Source organism: Physcomitrium patens, chromosome 9 (genome assembly GCF_059467195.1).
Source record: "Physcomitrium patens ecotype Gransden chromosome 9, ASM5946719v1, whole genome shotgun sequence".
Lineage (NCBI taxonomy): Eukaryota > Viridiplantae > Streptophyta > Bryopsida > Funariales > Funariaceae > Physcomitrium > Physcomitrium patens.
This window is the reverse complement of record NC_143418.1, coordinates 8,399,189-8,416,409: the sequence shown is the minus strand read 5'-3', so window position 1 is coordinate 8,416,409 and position 17,221 is coordinate 8,399,189. Positions and strand designations below refer to the sequence as shown.

The 17,221-nt window shown below is 36.9% G+C and overlaps 1 protein-coding gene and 1 long non-coding RNA gene across 6 annotated transcripts; one reads left to right on the top strand and one right to left on the bottom strand.

Moving 5' to 3' along the window:
• Positions 1 to 2,061: 2,061 nt before the first annotated feature.
• Positions 2,062 to 9,931, bottom strand: LOC112287148 (uncharacterized). Of its 5 annotated transcripts, XR_002971201.2 has the most exons (19): positions 9,560 to 9,797; positions 9,141 to 9,224; positions 8,660 to 8,716; positions 8,443 to 8,499; positions 8,010 to 8,223; positions 7,709 to 7,831; positions 7,393 to 7,453; positions 6,887 to 7,043; positions 6,514 to 6,569; positions 5,969 to 6,031; positions 5,703 to 5,818; positions 5,392 to 5,505; positions 4,876 to 4,922; positions 4,499 to 4,526; positions 3,806 to 3,909; positions 3,566 to 3,622; positions 3,262 to 3,377; positions 3,018 to 3,089; positions 2,590 to 2,770 (listed from the first exon to the last, which is right to left on the bottom strand). XR_002971201.2 is itself a non-coding variant. In XM_024529899.3 (18 exons), the coding sequence occupies exons 1-17, from the start codon at positions 9,614 to 9,616 to the stop codon at positions 3,294 to 3,296; spliced, it is 1,419 nt and encodes a 472-aa protein (XP_024385667.1). In that variant the 5' UTR covers positions 9,617 to 9,931; the 3' UTR covers positions 2,062 to 2,770; positions 3,262 to 3,293. The 5 variants fall into 5 exon arrangements, 4 of the variants coding, with proteins under 4 accessions (XP_024385667.1, XP_073392439.1, XP_024385666.1 ...); XM_024529899.3 differs by lacking the exon at positions 3,018 to 3,089 and having other exon boundaries at positions 2,062 to 2,770; positions 7,709 to 7,771; positions 9,560 to 9,931; XM_073536338.2 differs by lacking the exon at positions 3,018 to 3,089 and having other exon boundaries at positions 2,062 to 2,770; positions 7,393 to 7,450; positions 7,709 to 7,771; positions 9,560 to 9,931.
• Positions 9,932 to 14,477: 4,546 nt separating this feature from the next.
• Positions 14,478 to 17,189, top strand: LOC149988358 (uncharacterized). The gene is made up of 2 exons (XR_016504726.1): positions 14,478 to 15,864; positions 16,118 to 17,189. It is a non-coding gene; the product is annotated as an uncharacterized LOC149988358 (long non-coding RNA).
• The last annotated feature ends 32 nt before the right edge of the window (positions 17,190 to 17,221 follow it).

The window sequence follows — 17,221 nt, the reverse complement described above, 5'->3', positions numbered from 1 at the left end:
TCTAAATAGTTACAAAATGCATCTGCCTTTAACATCATATCAAAAAGTTAATACTTGCTTCTTTTATTGATATAAATATAGTTTAAATTTCTTAGAAATCATTAAATTTTAAGAAAACAATACAACTAATAGTTATATATATATATATATATATATATATATAACACTATAACCATCCAAATTTTTTTATTACATAGAATCAAATCTTTGTTTATCCTGGAAGCTTATATATTTAAATGTATATATATATAGATATAGATATATATCTTTAAAGTTATAGGAAAATTTATTAAAAGGTCATGTATTTAGAGTTGACTTAAAACTTTAAAAAAATTAGTCTAAGAATCCTAAGAAGAAAAGATTAGATAGAATGCAATATTTGTTTTTCTACATAGCAGGAATAGTATTATCCTCCCAATATTTGCAGCAAACCTACCTTAAAAAGTGACTTTTATAAAAACTCAAATAGCATGTTAAAAATAATTACAAACAACCATTACAAAAAAAGAAAATCAATTTTATATTATATTTTTCATAATTGTTAGAATCAAGATATAAGTTGACATATTAAACTTACAATAATAAAAATAACTAAATAAATAAATAACAGTTTGATTCCTTCCATAGCCTCTTCTCATTTTACACTGTTTTCAAAGAATAAAATTTTCAAAAACAATTCTTCTTCATTAAGCAAGAAAATTTTATAAAACTTTCGTAACATGACTTTTCAAAGTGGACTTCTGTGTATAAAGACCCTATAAATAATATAAAAATAAAATAAAAATAAAATAAAAATAAAGAAAGGAAAACAAAGACTGTCAACCTCAATAGGCATCTACAGGAAAAGCCTCACACAATTTTCCAAGGCAACAGTTTGCATGTTACATCAATCCTCATGGCACAACATTGGAAAAAATGAGAGTGCACCACACAAAACTAAACTATCATCTTGGATTCACTTTTGTAGGGCAAAAATGAGTACAACGACGTTCATGGCCAAGTGCAACCGGTTGACAAAGGGATGCAGATCAACAAAAGTACTAGAAAGAGGGGCACCCAAACTTGGACACATTCTGTTATACCAGTGGCTAAAAGAAGCTAACATCACATTTGCCGGAAGAGGATTTTAGTACAAGTCCCAGATTCGAAACGTACTTTGCATAAGAAAACATGCGACTCCGTGGTACGTCTTTCTTCAGTTGCATTCGTGAGCTCATCTTCCACTTGAAGTCAAAAGTTGATGTAGATTGCCAGTTGCAATGCCCACTGTTGCATGCAATTCGTGAACCACGGTTAGCTACAGAGCAGTACCACAAGTTTATAACTCTCGCTGTGATAACTTCATTCGATAACATTTCAAACGCTGACGACGTTGTTTACGTAGCGCTCCACATTTGCACAAAGTTGAGGACGTATGCATATCCTGCTCTTATGGTAGAAGTCCAAATATATTATCTGCCGTGAGAGTTAACTTAAAAATCATACTCTAAAGCTGGGTATTACATAGGAGCAGGGCCTTGATCAGGAGTATGTGTGAAAAACCTTGTATGCAACATATTTCTCCTGTGTTACTACTTTACATGAGTCATTTCCAGACTCCATTTGGATGGTCTCAAGGTGGTCACTCTCGGCAAATTACGGATTCACAGCTATTGGAGAAACAGGGTTTTGTAAAGCAGGAGAACCTTACTTCGAGGGGTTGAAGTGCTCTCCTCCGAAAGAAGAAAATCACGAAGTGAAACAAAATCCTTCGGTCTAAAAGTTGTGTTCGCAACACTAAGCTGAAGTATCCATCCTATGCCATTTAATTAATCCCCTATTGCAGCATGTCTCCGTGTCTCACGGTGCGGTACTGTCAAACCAAGCACAGTAAGAAATGGCACTCGCAGTTGTAGCACCACAAGCTGATTGGAGTGGCTTGCAGTCCTGATGTAAAGCACTGTCGATTGTCGAATTCCACAGCAGATTCTACAAATAGATCAGTGTCTTTTAAGATGCCCAAACATCCACCCACGCAGCCACTTCATTCAAGTTCTTAACTACGAAAGGTCATTCCCACGCTTCAGAATGTCTTTGTTCATATTTAATGTATTTTTAAAAGATCATGAACTCATTACAATTTAGTGAACCCAGCTTCAACAAGTGATCTGACTTCTACTAAATTGTTTCTTGGTTTCTCATCCTCCAAGAAAATCTCCACCATCAGCGACCCCTAATTTCTCTTTCCATGCTACAGAGCTATACCACTCCCACAAAAACTACCCTAGTATACTGTTACTGCTGTTAGTTGAAGTTAATACAAGAAGCAAATCGATTCATTGTACGCATGCTGAACTAGTATAAATGTATTGCTAAGAGAAAAATTTGACACAGTGCCGAGGTCATATGGACATTGAAATCAAAATCCACCGTCTGCTTCGTAAGGGCACTCAAACTGAGTTCAGGTAGAGCGTCAAAAATAAGCACACCCTGCAACAAAACGCAAGCAGCAACTGAACCTGGATCAAGCACACAAGAGGAGGCCGTTCATACACAAGCCTGGTATGCCAAGACATGCAACAGAGGCAGATGACGACGAACTCTGGCACGTATTCAATGTGCAGTGTGATATGTTTCTTGTACCGACGGTCTCTTGAATTCAGCTCAGATCTATCACTATCAACGATCGTAGCACTCCAAGCAAGATCTGTTCTCCTTTGCTTCATTATTAGTGCCAGAAAACATTTCTCAATGTTAAGCAAGGGCACAGAGGTTGAGGATGCCCAGCAATCTGCCATCAAAGTCGATGAAAAATGTCAATTATAAATGAACATAGTCTCGGAGGATACGAATCCAACATGTTGATAATAGTACTCTCGATGCAATAAGTAACAAAAACCAGAACGTTATATTATAGAACTCAATCAGGATCAGCTTTAGGTCGTTTCGTGTTATGTTCAAGGAGACCCTAACCCCAGTGGCTTTCACACGTTGAACCAGCCCAACAATTGGATGTTCACGGCATTCTCCAGGCTTACCATATATAATGTGGACAAGTGATGATAAATTCAATACAATGTTTGATGCCGACTTGCAATTTGTACAACCCACTGAAAAGTTAAGATGAAGACTTAATCATGTAGCGTTTCGGTGGCTGTATTTCTAAAATTGCTAATTTGATTTTCTAGGGGCATAACAAAGAGCTCCATTCCATCAAAAAGTTACATCTCATATTTTCTACATGAAATGCACGATGAGGACTGATCATGTAACGATGTAAACCTTTGGCAGTATCAGTACACCAGGCTTTCAGATCACGCAATCTCTGGTGAAGATGGCTTGATGAACTGTCCGTCCCGCTTACGCTTAACCATTTTCTTACTTGGCTTCACAATTTGCTGTCAGATCCATCCAACCATCAAACGCAAAAGTTCGTGAATAGTAAATACATGGCTTCATAATCATCATCAACGTCCCCGAACTCTGCACTTAACACGATTTTTTTCAAACCAGACAATGCGATATGGCATACTGATCGACACTCACGAAAACTGCAAGCCTGAAAAGATAGAAATGAATAGTCAACCTGAGTGGGGGCAGCTTCTGTGGTACGGTGCACGACAAAGACATCAACCTTCAAACCCTGCACAACAGCAAAGTTCCTAATGGTGCTTACTACAAACCAAGTGTAGGAAAGGTCGACCTCAATCAACGTTTTCCTGATTAGTCACGTCTTCACAACAAGTCAAAGCAATTTAGAATATTTGCAAATTTCCAAAATTTCTTGTGGATACAGTATACTTGAAGAGTTAGGTTAGATCTTCACCTCCATGTGTACATAAAAATGCTGCTGTAGGCTCAAATAGGCTTTTTGATTCACCACTATTTCCTCTTTCATAGTCTTACTTTGAGCCATGAGTACTGCTACCCCTGAAAATCAAACCCCCAAGAAGTGAATGCTACGATGTGAAGACCTATACCTTGGAAAATGCTTAAACCGATTTAATCATAACTGTAGGCTAGAAGTTAAGACGGTAATACTAATTCAAGTTGCCTTTAAATTTAAATTTACTAAAATTTAATTCGTACAAAATATGAAAATAAAATAAATGAAAACCACACTTCCTGAGTGACTAAGACACGGGAGAGCATACATGCTCAAAAAAGGCATGTACCAAAAAGAAGGTTGTCTTACAAGCACATGTTTACCATTTATGGTTTTATGCCTCTCATGAGTTTAACTGCAATTACGAATTTATAACAAACACAACGTTGCCGTGAAATTAAGTCTGCTTCTGTGGTATTAATTGAAGCATATTTCACAATTGGTATGATAAGTTAAACTGCTATGATTAAACAAACATACAAGCATTTCAAAAGATAAACTAACTTTATCTTGTCTATTGCACACATTTTTCAGTTGATAAACATACACAAACTGATTACTTTTTAAATCAACTTTTTGATTTATCAAGACGAATCCAGCAAAACCAGAATATATAGGTGAATTAGGACATACCTGATCCAGGTCTCAGAACACGAACAACCTGTGCATATGTGCAACATTAAAGTAAGACAGGGTCGAGGTGATAGAAAAACAAAAGGACACAACATCCCACAAAAGCACACTTCCACGTTTCATTGAGTGACTAAAATTACAGTTTTCTGTCTTAATACTCGCGTCAATTTTAAAGAATGTCATCTTGGCAGGGCAAAGTACTCTCTACGAGACACACAAATGCTCTTACCACTCCGTCACTAGAGTACGCAGGTGCAAGCTTTCACTCATGCATAACAACAAGCAATTGTATCAAATTCATCTTGAGATCAATGAAATTACACATGAATGAGTTAAAATTCAGGACAATCAAGATATCAAAAAGGGGACAAACAAACCTGTTTAACAACCCTTGGACAAAGAACCTCCCTAACCTTGTGGTTGCCTGCAAAACCCAAAAATTGTGTAAATTGTACGGCACAAGCGACCACAGAAATTTTCCTTGCAAGCACTTGTTAGTCTTACATGGTTAATGACTCTCAAGCGTTTGAATGCAATAAAAGCGGTATTTTTGGACAAACAAAACGATTCCAGAATATCAAATCTGCTTTTATTTTACTGCCAAATAATATCCAATATTTGAAGTATGATTCACCACCGGTATGACGAGTTACACTATCACTCACACGCACAAGGAAGCACACCGGAAAAAAAAAATATATATATATATATATATATATATAGATATATATATATGAGGGAGAGAGAGAGAGAGAGAGAGAGAGAGAGAGAGAGAGAGAGAGAGAGAGAGAGAGAGAGAGAGAGAGAGAGGGAGAGACAAAAATCTGGACCCAAAGAAAGCACGAATTAGTGCTTTTATCATGTCTTTGGACTATATATGCAAAGATCATTACCACAACGGTTTCCAAATGGCATGTCACATATGACACGGTCAACGCTTGCAGTTCGCAATGGAAGCATTGATGCATCCCACTGGACTATGTCACAAGGTCCTGCGGATTCACCAGCTGCCAAGAAAAGTTGTCACAACCATGTGGTTGCGACGGGGTAAAGGAACATGAGACAAAATGGACAAACTTTGTTGCGAGAGTTCCGGAACTGCTTCAAAAGATGGCTTGCGGCGCATTGAAAATCCCACTGTAAGAATCAAAAAGTTCATAAAATCGAAACATAAACAAGAAAAAATATTGCATTTCACTCTTACCAACAGAGTTTACACGTGATGCTTCAATTGCAGTATTTATGAAATCACCACCAAGACCCATGATTCTTGAACCTAGCCAATCGCTAGCCTCCAACGGTATAGTTCCACAACCACACCTGTACGATAATATGCACACGCAAAGGAAACCGATATCATACGTTTGGAACTAGTCCATAGAAACTAATTGAGCTCATGATAAACCAAATACTAGCCAAGGAGTTTGCTAGCGCAAGATGGAACAAAGTGTCGCAAGAGAGTGTGTATACATGGGATCGAGCACGATGTCGCCCGGTTGTACGTCAGCCAGTTGCAAAATCCCATATGCTGTGCTGTTGAAGGACGAGAATCCACACAACGCCAACTCCGTTACTTGACAAATACTACAACAAAACTCATCTCCTTCACCGAGTACAGATGCCTTACCCAAACACTCATCTGAATAAAGATCATGGCTTTCTTACAGGATTAAATCTCGTGAATTAGAATATCCTCGCAAAGCAGCGGAGAGACTTTTTGCAAACCTTGCATAACAGTATTTTCCGCTATCTTCACAGACGTATCCATACCATCATCTCAAAGCTATCTTTCAAATAGTAACCTGCAACTACTACAGCATGCTAACTAATGCAGCCAAGAGATTTTGCTTTAAGCATCGGCTTCATTTATAAGCATCTCCCTTGAAGGACATCAATGTGCCACTCGTAAATTGTGAAAAGCTGGATAAATTGCTACTGAAAAGACTCATCAAAACAGCATGACCAAATGACTGTATCGGATTACCATATTTAATTGAGATCTTCAGGACGCATACCTGGGCTTCAGCGAAGTGTGCACTAATGCTTTTCGGTATGGCCTTCGAGAATAGAGCTGCAACGTAAGCATCAAGACAGGAGTTTTAGTTGTCCAGAATATGCACAATGATAACCACATCAACAACGATCATCTACAGTAGGATCAAACGAATTCTAAACTCAATCAAATCTTCGTCTATAAGGAGACACTACCAGAAGCTACCATGAAGAAACAAAATCTGATACACTAATGGTCAGGAGCACTTCAAAATACAATTCATAAGGAGCCTTGAATGCCTATGCAAGACTGGCGTTGATATGAACAAATATAACCTAACAAAGATGAAAGAACCTAGAAAACAACTCACATAAACCTGGCTATTCGGTTAGCACCTGAGCGTCAGCACGACTTGGCCTGTCTACACGGCCCTTCTTCTTGGTCAAATTGGCTTGCTCGCCCCCTAACTCTTGTTCTTCAGAGGCATGATTGGAATGAGGTTCGTCGATCTTGCTTGAGTTTTGAAGGTTCGTAGTATTTTTCTTGTTGCCACTGCAGTAGAGTAGACAAGTAAATTACTCTCAAGCCGCAAGTAATCTGAGAATGCTTGAACAAATTGATTAGTTATAAACCTCACGTCATATCCACTCAGAAAGTTACTCTAGATCTGAAACCACAAACTTCATCCCAAGGAAAAACAACTATAAATTGCACGTCATAATAATCTTAGCAGTACGAACACCATGAAAGAAAATCGCACAATTATATGTCTGCCTACACAGTATCGATACACGATAGTACTCAGCATTTTGTGTTCATAAATAAGTTAATCACAGGAACAATATTTTGAGATATAGCATTTGTAAGCGCTTCTAAAGTGAGCATTTAGTGGAAAGGTAACCTGTAGATGAGAGCAAGGAGCAGAAGAAGTTCGTCATCAATTATCCAAGCCAAAACTTCTACTGCGTCACCATCCACGAAAACAATTGTATGACGTATTGCTCATGTAAACCCAAACTAGCTTTTAAAACACTAAACCACGATATAAATGAATGAAAAAATTAAGACCCTTCTCTTGTTACTGATGTTTTACCAGTTATGATATTTCAGCCATCTGAGAAAATGTACAAGCTTAACCACATCCACGTAAATTACATTCCAAATTGCATTTCAACAAAATCCAATCAGAACAAATCGATCATAGACAAAACACTAACCATTATAGCTTCTCATGTCAGCTGGCCATCCGTGCAACTCGTGAATGCCATCCCCAATGGCAGCTGCACAAAATTTTTTTTTTTTTTTCAAAACAGCATAGACTGGATTTAGCCTGTTTGAGACTGATGATTCAATTTCACACAAATCATAAGTTATCTACACAAGAAACCCTGCAATATGAACACGAAGAGCCACTTACAGTGGTTGAAAATACATTGTACTGCTAAATGATTCAGCTGTTGACAGGATGCTGTTACGTGATCAATAGTGAATTTACTCAAAATGTCCATGAAAGGTTACCTGCAACATCCATAGAGGTGTAGCCATGCTTCTTCATGTTCATGCAAATTCTGTTTCCTGTCACTCGGAAGGACATCTGTGTAACTTCACACGTTTGATCGGTATTTGTAATTCCGTTCATTGTCAAAAGAGGATCGCTAGTTCTAGATGTGGAACAGGTTTCTTCTGCTTCCTGCCACTGTTTGTGAAGTTGCATGACAGGCCCCCAGTCGATCTGTATGCATTAGATAGTTCAGTGCATTAACCAGTGCAGCTATTTGTCCAATGTGTACGCTTAAATCACTTAAATACCTGCAGACATCACATAAGTGTGTGATAAAAACATGCAAACGTGTAATTATAAGTAGGAAAGGGAGTGAAATGAGGTCATCTCTGCAGCAAGTTGATGAAGTTGTATACAGCATCATGTGCAACAACAGTTTAAAACTATTACCTTGCTCGCTAGAGACTGCATGAAAGCCACACCTACTTCCTTGTCCACAGGAATATTCTGCAAATACCACATACCCCATCAATCACGTAAACATATCACGTTCCCAACATAGAACGTGTGAAGCATCTAAATGAACGCGTTGTTAGAACGTGTCGGGTGATGCTCTTCCAGAAACATACGTTCGGTTGACAAGAAGGTGATGCGCACGGTTGAGTACCTTTTCATGGGATAGAAAGGCATACACGTTATCAGCAGATCTTAACTCTGCAACTTTCTGCATCAGAAAAGAATTAATCGTTAAAATTGTACACTAAACAATAGTACAAAAATCTCAATGCAAGCCAACGAAGGGACCTATATTATTCAAAAAAAAATTCATGGATGGATAGAAGAAACAGCAGAAAATATCTAGATGACAGATGAATTCAACGATGCAGGCTAAAGAGGAACGAAGAATTGTGTATCATATCGCAAACTAGCTGCTTAGCACAGCATTAAAATAATGGTATGTTTATGCTTGTGGAAAGAATTGTGAAGGGTTCCTCGTAGAAAGCACAGGAAAGCAGCCACAACCCCTGCACACGATTCTATACCAGTTGCCAGGAGCAACTTTAGATTTAGATCAGTCTAACAGTCCTCTCGAAAATCGTTAAGAAACCACAAATTCCGATTGGCGACCAACGACTTCTGTCACATACCTGAAGGGGTGACGTTGTTCGAAACTGTACGCCTCCATAGGTATCAATGCCAGGGATTATACTTGTTCCTTCAAGATTTTCCAACTGCATGCATAATTGTGAGCTAATCATCACAAGCCAAATGATAGAAGGGCCTAATTCAGCTCCTATTGCATAGCAAAGCCTGTCTATCTAAAAGAGGATTTGAACAAAGAGAATTGATCGCATTTGACATTCGAAAGATCGACTTTCATGAGAGTCTAAATGCACATTTTAGGGCTAAGGACCCAGAATTTACTCAGTGCTGAAATTCGACTTGCGACAACTACGCTGTTTACATTCGACATCAAGAGGGATTTACCCTCATTCAAATCAAGAAAATAAACCAAAGATTAAAAAATCAAAAAATTAAAAAAAAATTAAAAACAACAGGTCCAAACCTCTTTGACGAGTGCAAACTGGAGTCCGCCCGCACAAGAAGCCCAGTAATGCGCCATAGCTGGAATAATTCTCCTAACCGAGTCTCTTCCCAACAAAACATGCAACAGAGTATTCTACGCACGCTAAGATACTGAGTCTAACAAATAAAAGACCTACCCACGGAAATCCTCATCGTCGCAACATAGCTTCAAAAACTAGGAACGCACACATCTCTGCAAAGGCCTGTTGCCTTGAACTGAATGCCGCACAAACCAGAATCTCAAGCTCGGGTTCATGGAGGAGCGGACAGAAGATGAATATCGTCAGACAAAAAACAGGTTCTCGCTGACGCGATGGTGGAGCCGGCGGTGGGATCCACCACCATCAGAGCGAGAAACAACACATCGAAGCAAGCACCCTAAAGTGGTATAAAATCTAGAGACAGGAATGACGCTTTTGCATAGTTTTTAATGTGCTATTAATGGGTTGTTTGATTACAACATTGTCATGAACTTTTCACAATTAATAAAAATTGATCTACCAATTAAAACATGCATAGCACTAGAATCATAATTCTGAACCTTTAATAATAGAAATTGCCTCTCTTTCATTTACTAATACGGAGAAAATACTATACTGTATATACATACATACACACATACAAACAGACATTCATACATTAACATAGACATGAAGAAGAAGATGTCAGCGAGGTCATGTTGTTATTGAGGGCCGGGAGTTGTAATTACTGATGCCCTGTTGATATGAATGGCTGGCTGCTGTCGAGGCCCGGTTGATGTTGCTAGTGGATCGTCTTCCACCTTGTCGTCCAATTAGGAACTGCTTGGCTAAGCCTGCTGAGAATGAGCATTGCGAAGGAAGGGAGTGTGTGTGTGCACCTTTCACTCACTGCACCATCTCGACGACGCTGGAATGCTTGCTTGCTTGCAACGATGGATGATGATGATGATGATGATGTGCTGGTGGTGGTGGGGGGGGATCCATTCACCATTGCGCCTTATCTATCTTGCTCATTACTGCAGCTACAATGTGTGGAGGATCCTTGCAACGCCTACAACATGCAGACCCCACGGATGAGCTTCGATGTTCCTGCAATGTGACGGTGATGCCGTTCCCTGGTTCATGAGCTTTGCTACAGTGGCTGGCGCCTTGGTTCGGAGTCGCACGTGTTGCAGAGAAATTATTGCGCCTACTGCAGTAGATTCGGCACACGTTGGGTCGGTCTGGGGTGAGCGATAGCTACAGAGGAAAAAGCTTCACTTGCGTTGAACGGGTGCGGCGGGCTCAGGCGTGTCGCTTTAGTACTGTGAGAACCCATGTGACGCATACCCCACTGGTGCTGATCAGTGTTTTGTTTTTTTGTTTTTCTTCCCCGTCTATTTTTGAATGCAAAAGCTCATGTGATACCACATGGACTTTGAACCAAAATTCTGCATGCGTTTCAACGTGGGTCTATCTTCTTCTTTTTTTTCTTTCTTTTGGCACAGGATTTGAAGCGTACCTTTCTAGCGGGGAGGAATATTTTCTTGACTTTTTCTCCTCGTGATAGAAGCTCCGTGGCCGCTAATTGGCAGCGGGAAGGGACACTTTCCTCTGAGCTTAGGCGGTGCGTCTGGCTCGGGGCTCAGAAGATTCACCTTTACAGACCTGCGCAATTTGTTTGAGATGGGGTTGTGCGTGTGCAGCAATTACGTCAGTGTGCCGGGCCATACAAACACAAAGGAGAAATGGTCATTAGAACAAATCTCTCTAAGATGAGTTTGACCTTTATACAAACTAGGTGATTGCATGAGAGGTCGTCACGAATGAACAGTTGACAAAGACTTAGCAGACGACGGTATTTAAATCTGTGACTGCATTTGCTGAGACTCATGAGAAGTGAAGCTTCCATGCGCCATGTTTCACCGTTTGCCTGCACGGCATGATTGACTGCACGTCCACTATTTCGCTGTGTCGAAATCAGGTTCGTCGCGTGCAAACATTCTGTCTGTTGTTGAAGGCTAAGTAACGGTGTCCAATCCTTGGTTTATCATGTTAAGCATTGGAAGAGGTACTTCTGCACCAAAGATTTATACACAAATCTGCCGGTGAGATCGGGCAGGGTAACTCTTGGGATTCCAGTTTGAGCGCTCTGTGTGTGCGTTAGAGCTGCTGGTTATTGAGTGAGTGTTTGTTGGGTGCGAGGAAGAAGTGACACTGAGTGACACTTCTGTATATCCCAAAACTACGCATCGAGAAGAAGGATGCAACACTGATGACTCTTACCCTCATTTCTCATCACTTTGTTGAAGGCACCGGCATCCTGTAGAGCAATTGTGGGCAAGCTTGCAGATGAGAGTGGAAAAAAGGTAGTTGCTGCTTCTGACACTTGAAAGACCCGGTGGATTCTTTGTGGCTGACAACAATTTTGGTCATACAATCAGTTGCATGAGGAGAGTTTTAGCTTCAAAAGTTGTGTACGAACTGATCGTGGAACTGAACTCAGATCTATGCTGTATTTCAGAGACTTTGTGCAAATGAGGATTGAAGAAACTGCTATAGAGGTAGGTGTAAAACACACATCTGAAGTCTATCTGAAGCATATTCAACCTTTGAATGTACATCTAATGCACGTAACCCCCTCTTAAAACCTTTGAAAAGTTTATAGAAGCATCATGTATCTCAACAACATTTGAATATTCTTTTAATTGTTTAACTTTTTGAACAAACATGTAGATTTCGTCAATCAAGTGTAAACGATTCAAGGTTTGATCTGAATGAGAATTTGATTAGTCAATGTACACAGCATTAAGAATTCGTGAAACAAGTTCATCAGTTTCTGCATTAGTTGTTCCTTCAGACCAATTTAAATCGAGTTGATATATTGAGAAATATTTTATTGAAAAAAAAACTACATTTGCAAGTACTTTAAACAAATCACTGTAAATAATAATCACAATAAAAACATACATCAATTTCTTAATGAATATGTTTAAAATTAGTATTTATGCAATATATTACAAAAAATAAATTCTCAAATAACTACATCTAAAAAAGTTTTAAAGTCACAACATGAATTATGACAATATTTGGAAATTTTTATGTAAGAACTTTGATGTACCACTCTTAAATGTCAATAGTATGGTTCTAGATGTTTTATCATTAATCTCTAGGTTTTTAATATAATATATAAAACATGTTATATAGATTATTTTTAGTAATATATTAGATTTTAGTAAAAATAAAATATTTATTGTAAATATAGATGTTTTTTAATTTGTTATAATACCTTGTGCAACTAGAATCAATATAATTTGCATTAATTTATATTAATCAATTTTTATAGAATTTTTTTATTAAATCATATAAGCAATAAAATTATAATTATGGTTATATATATTAATATTTTATTTATTTAGTTAGTTTTTTATATATTTATTTAGTTTTATGTATATCTATATATATTTATACATAGAATTAGCCTTCTTTGTAATCAACCTCTTGAACCAAAGAAACTATTGACTATGAAGTATAGTTGAATGTATAGTGTTGACTATTTAGTGTAAGTTACTTTTAGTAGTGTAGATTGAAATTGAAAAAATGAATTGACTATAATCCAAAATTGACTTTAATGAGGTTAATTATAACAAGAGTTGATTGTCTACATTTATGATTGTATAATCTTACATATTGATTATATATCTTTATATATAAAATCATTAGATTTAAAGGTATTTAATTCTCTATAGTATTTTCCTTAAAGTAACTTAAATAGGATCCAAAGAACCTCCATCAAAAAAAATCACATAACTTAGATAGATATAATATCAAAAGAGATTGAATTCTATTTGATGTTTAATTGTGTCTATACCTATACAAATCACCAAAAAATTTAAAATCTTTCATTTTTAATTCCAAATAAGCTGAAGATTATGTTTAAAATAGACAAGTAAATAAAATAAAAAACAAAAACCAAAAAATTGATCTAATCTAATTCAACATATTCAGCATAAAAGATAGTTGTAAATACATGGATATAAAAAATACATACATAATTATAAATAAAGAGTATTTTTCATGTATTCTTAAAATATTAAAAATAATTTTTAGCTTTGTAAACTAAAAACAAGCAATACAAGGATATCATAGCCATATATAGTAGAAACTTGTACTTCTATAATTTAGAATCAACACAATACCAAGATCTTCAAAGAAGAAGTGTAGTTACACTGTAGAGTAGAATGACTGAATGAATGAATGAATGAAATATATATACATATATATATATATATATATTGGAGAATGTTAACTAGACCCAAGTTTTTTCAAAATTGACCTATCCATTACGAAGAATATGGTAATCATGATGAACATTGTTGATTTTCATTGCTTTCAGATCCAGTGAAGATGAGCATATCAATGTAGTAAAAGCCTGGGTCTATTTAATATTCCCCTAAATTTATCTGTATATGTATATATATATATATATATATAATATTGCCGACTGGGGCACCATGGACGTGAAGAAAAGGGTCCAGGAGGGACGGTGGTAGCGCATGTTGTGCGGGTGCTGGTGGGTCAGTGGGTGGGTCAGATGCTGCTGCTGCTACTTGCACTTCGGCGCCGTTGTGCTGTTTTGTTGTGTGCTAACGACGAGGTTGATGCGAGTAAGTCACCCGTGTGATCGGGCTCTCCCCCTCTCTCTCTCTTTGGAAGGTAGGAAGGAAGGAAAGAAAGAAAGCTAAGAAGGATGGAAACTAACTCCATAGCTGAAGCCCCGCAATCCTGGGTCGGTGCCGCCCCGGCAGCAGCAGACAATCCACAATGCTGTGCCGATATGTTGTGCGATGCGATGCGGTGCGGTGGTTTGTCTCACAACCCGCCCTGGTGGCCTGACCCTCACCCGATGATTTGGTCTATGAGAGTATGCACGTTAATCATCTCTAGCAGCAAAAACGGGAAATTATTATTATTGCCCTTTGCTTGACCGCAGCAAACCATCTTCACTCTCACTCACATCCATCCATTCTTATTCTTCTTCGTAGTATTCTTATTACTATTATTCTTATCCTTACCATTGTTCATTCTCTGTGTCTTTGTGTTAAAAACTCTCAATTGCTATGTACCTGTATATGAATTCTGGTGTACAAGCGACCAATATTTTTCTTTTGTGTTGTATCTGTTATTTTAACATCAAACTGGCTTCCAGTGCTTCGAGGAGGAGATCAGGGGGTGGTTACAATTATGAAAAGGCAGTGAGTGTGTGTGTGTGTGTGTGGATCGTGACTTTGGATGGAAGAGAGAGAGAGAAAGTGGGATGTGGAAAGGTAGGTAGTGGGAATGATGAGAACCTTCACTTTTTCTCAGATGCTCTCACTTTTAACATTAAAAGGCAGCTAATTGACAGAAGAACTAAAGAAAGCTTCTGCACATGACACTGACCCAGTACCCAGAAAAAGTAAAGCAACTGGTTTTAGGGTAACAGTAGTGTTGGTATTGACATTACTAATGTTGCTGTTGTTGCTGTTGTTGCCGTAATAGTTCTAATTTCTGTGCCATTCTGGTTGATCCCATCATAAAAAAAACCCTGAAGTTGTTCAACTAGTGGTTAAAGCAAACCAATTCAAACTTAGGAGTAATTGGCAGCCCATCCATCTTTTGGGAGAGGCAATGGATTTGTCCTATTCTCTATAGAAATCAGGCCTTGTTCGTTTTGATATATATTTAGATATATAGATATATGTTTAATAAATTGAGAGACAAGAAGAAGGGGTGTGTGTTGTACCTTTTGAGAAAAAAGAGAATAGTATGAAGATGTCCTTTTTCTCTCTTTGTAAACTAAGGTCAAAGTACCCCCCCGTGATCATATATAATACAACATCCCATCATGTGAGTTGACCCTTGCTGCTATTCAAAAGATTTTCCTTTGTGAAGAAAAAATATGTAAAATAACACGTTGGATTTTACAATTTGACATTGGTTTCCAGAATGGTCTACAGGAAGTGATTAAAATTCTTGTAGAGATTGCTGTGATTGGAAAGTTTGTGTAGTTGAACCTCTCATGGAAAGTGTTGATGTAAATTCAGGTATATATATATATACATATAAGGAAAGTATATCTATGTTGTAGGAGACAAACAGGTGTGTGATTACATTTTGTAGTAAAAATAACAAGTGTGGGTTGTTTGCTGCAAAGCATCAGCATTCTACAGCACAACTCCCACTGGTGGTGGCTAGATTATTTTATTTATATTTGGTTGATATCATTTATTTTATTAAAGAGAAACAGTTTTGAAATGGGGTATTTCAACCTCCACAAAGACAGGTACTGGAAGTTATTCAACCTTTGAGAACTTTGATGTACAAAAAATCAAACATAAGACAATTGTGGTTCCTCTCTTACAGATCATCCATTGATTTGTTTCTTCATTTTTTGTTTCACCGATACTTGCATATTTGTCAAATAATTATTTTTTACATTCTCTTAGATATTATTTAATAAAGAAATAACTTCTTTGCTATAAATACCTGCATACCATGAGAAGGGTGCTGAGCTTGGTCTTTTAGGGTGGGCACAGGGAATTGGTACAGAAGTACACAACACTATCATATGAACACATATGTGAACAAATGAATGAAGTACGAAGTGGGAATCAACCCATTCATAGCAAGCAAACTGACCTGTTTTTTTTTATTTATTTTTTATTTTTTATTTTTATGTTAGTAGCATTCTGATAGTTGTCATAATAATAATCATAAGTTAAAGTTGTTCATTAATCTTATGAACCATTTGGGCTTGTTTTGAATTGCTCAATTGAGATGTTAACCAATTGATAGTTCAAAGTCTTGGCATAATTTTAATATCCAACAAACAACTATACCAACATAAGTATGTAAATAATTGTATAGATTTATGTTTATCATAGAATAAATTGGGCATAAAAATTAAGTGACTGTAAAGATATAGGTGATGGTGGATAAGTAGCGTGTAGAAGATATTGAAAGAATTCTAAGACTGACATATTAAACATGAGACTCTAAGATGTTTAATAAAATAATGACTGAAAAGAAAAAAGAAAAAAAATGTTTTCAAACAATGGTATGTGAGAATTTGATGCCAATTTCAAGGATTTAGTTGTATATCTATATTGAAAATAAATAAATAAATAAATAAATAAATGCAGAGTAAAATTTGATTATAATGTTTCTATGTCAGATTTTTCAAAATTATATTTTACAATATTTCATGAAAACAAGATGATAATTGGTGAGTAAAAGAAAGAATTGTAACTCATGAAAATCCCTGGAAGTCTTTTGTGAACAATGATTAATACAATGAAAACAAAATAATCGGTTTTGGAATGATGATTAAGAGGACATTTTGGTGCAACTGCCTTAACTAATAACAAAAACACTCAATTGCTCACACAAATTATTATTTAATATTTTATTTTCTACAGAAAAATTCTTGAAAAAGTTTAATCTAATTATTGAAATCATGGTTGGTGATCTTATTACTATGGTTTCAAAAGTGAAGAAAAACTGATTAATTTTGTACTTCAATTTGTTTGTGTTCATTGATTGTTTTGAATGTCTCTAACAAGTTCTGATTCCTTAAGTGTCATTTCTTATTATGTGGATTTGCAAAAACTGTATCATCAAAGCCAGTTTCTCACAATTCA

Bases quoted from the DNA above. Each gene is read 5' to 3' on its own strand.
- LOC112287148 (XM_024529898.2), bottom strand. From the start codon at position 9,616: ATGGCGCATTACTGGGCTTCTTGTGCGGGCGGACTCCAGTTTGCACTC. The intron at 5,506-5,702 runs GTAAGAGTGAAA...TTTTCTTGGCAG, and splicing joins ATCACGTGTAAACTCTGTTG to CTGGTGAATCCGCAGGACCT. The intron at 3,910-4,498 runs GTATGTCCTAAT...TTTGATTTTCAG, and splicing joins TGTTCTGAGACCTGGATCAG to GGGTAGCAGTACTCATGGCT.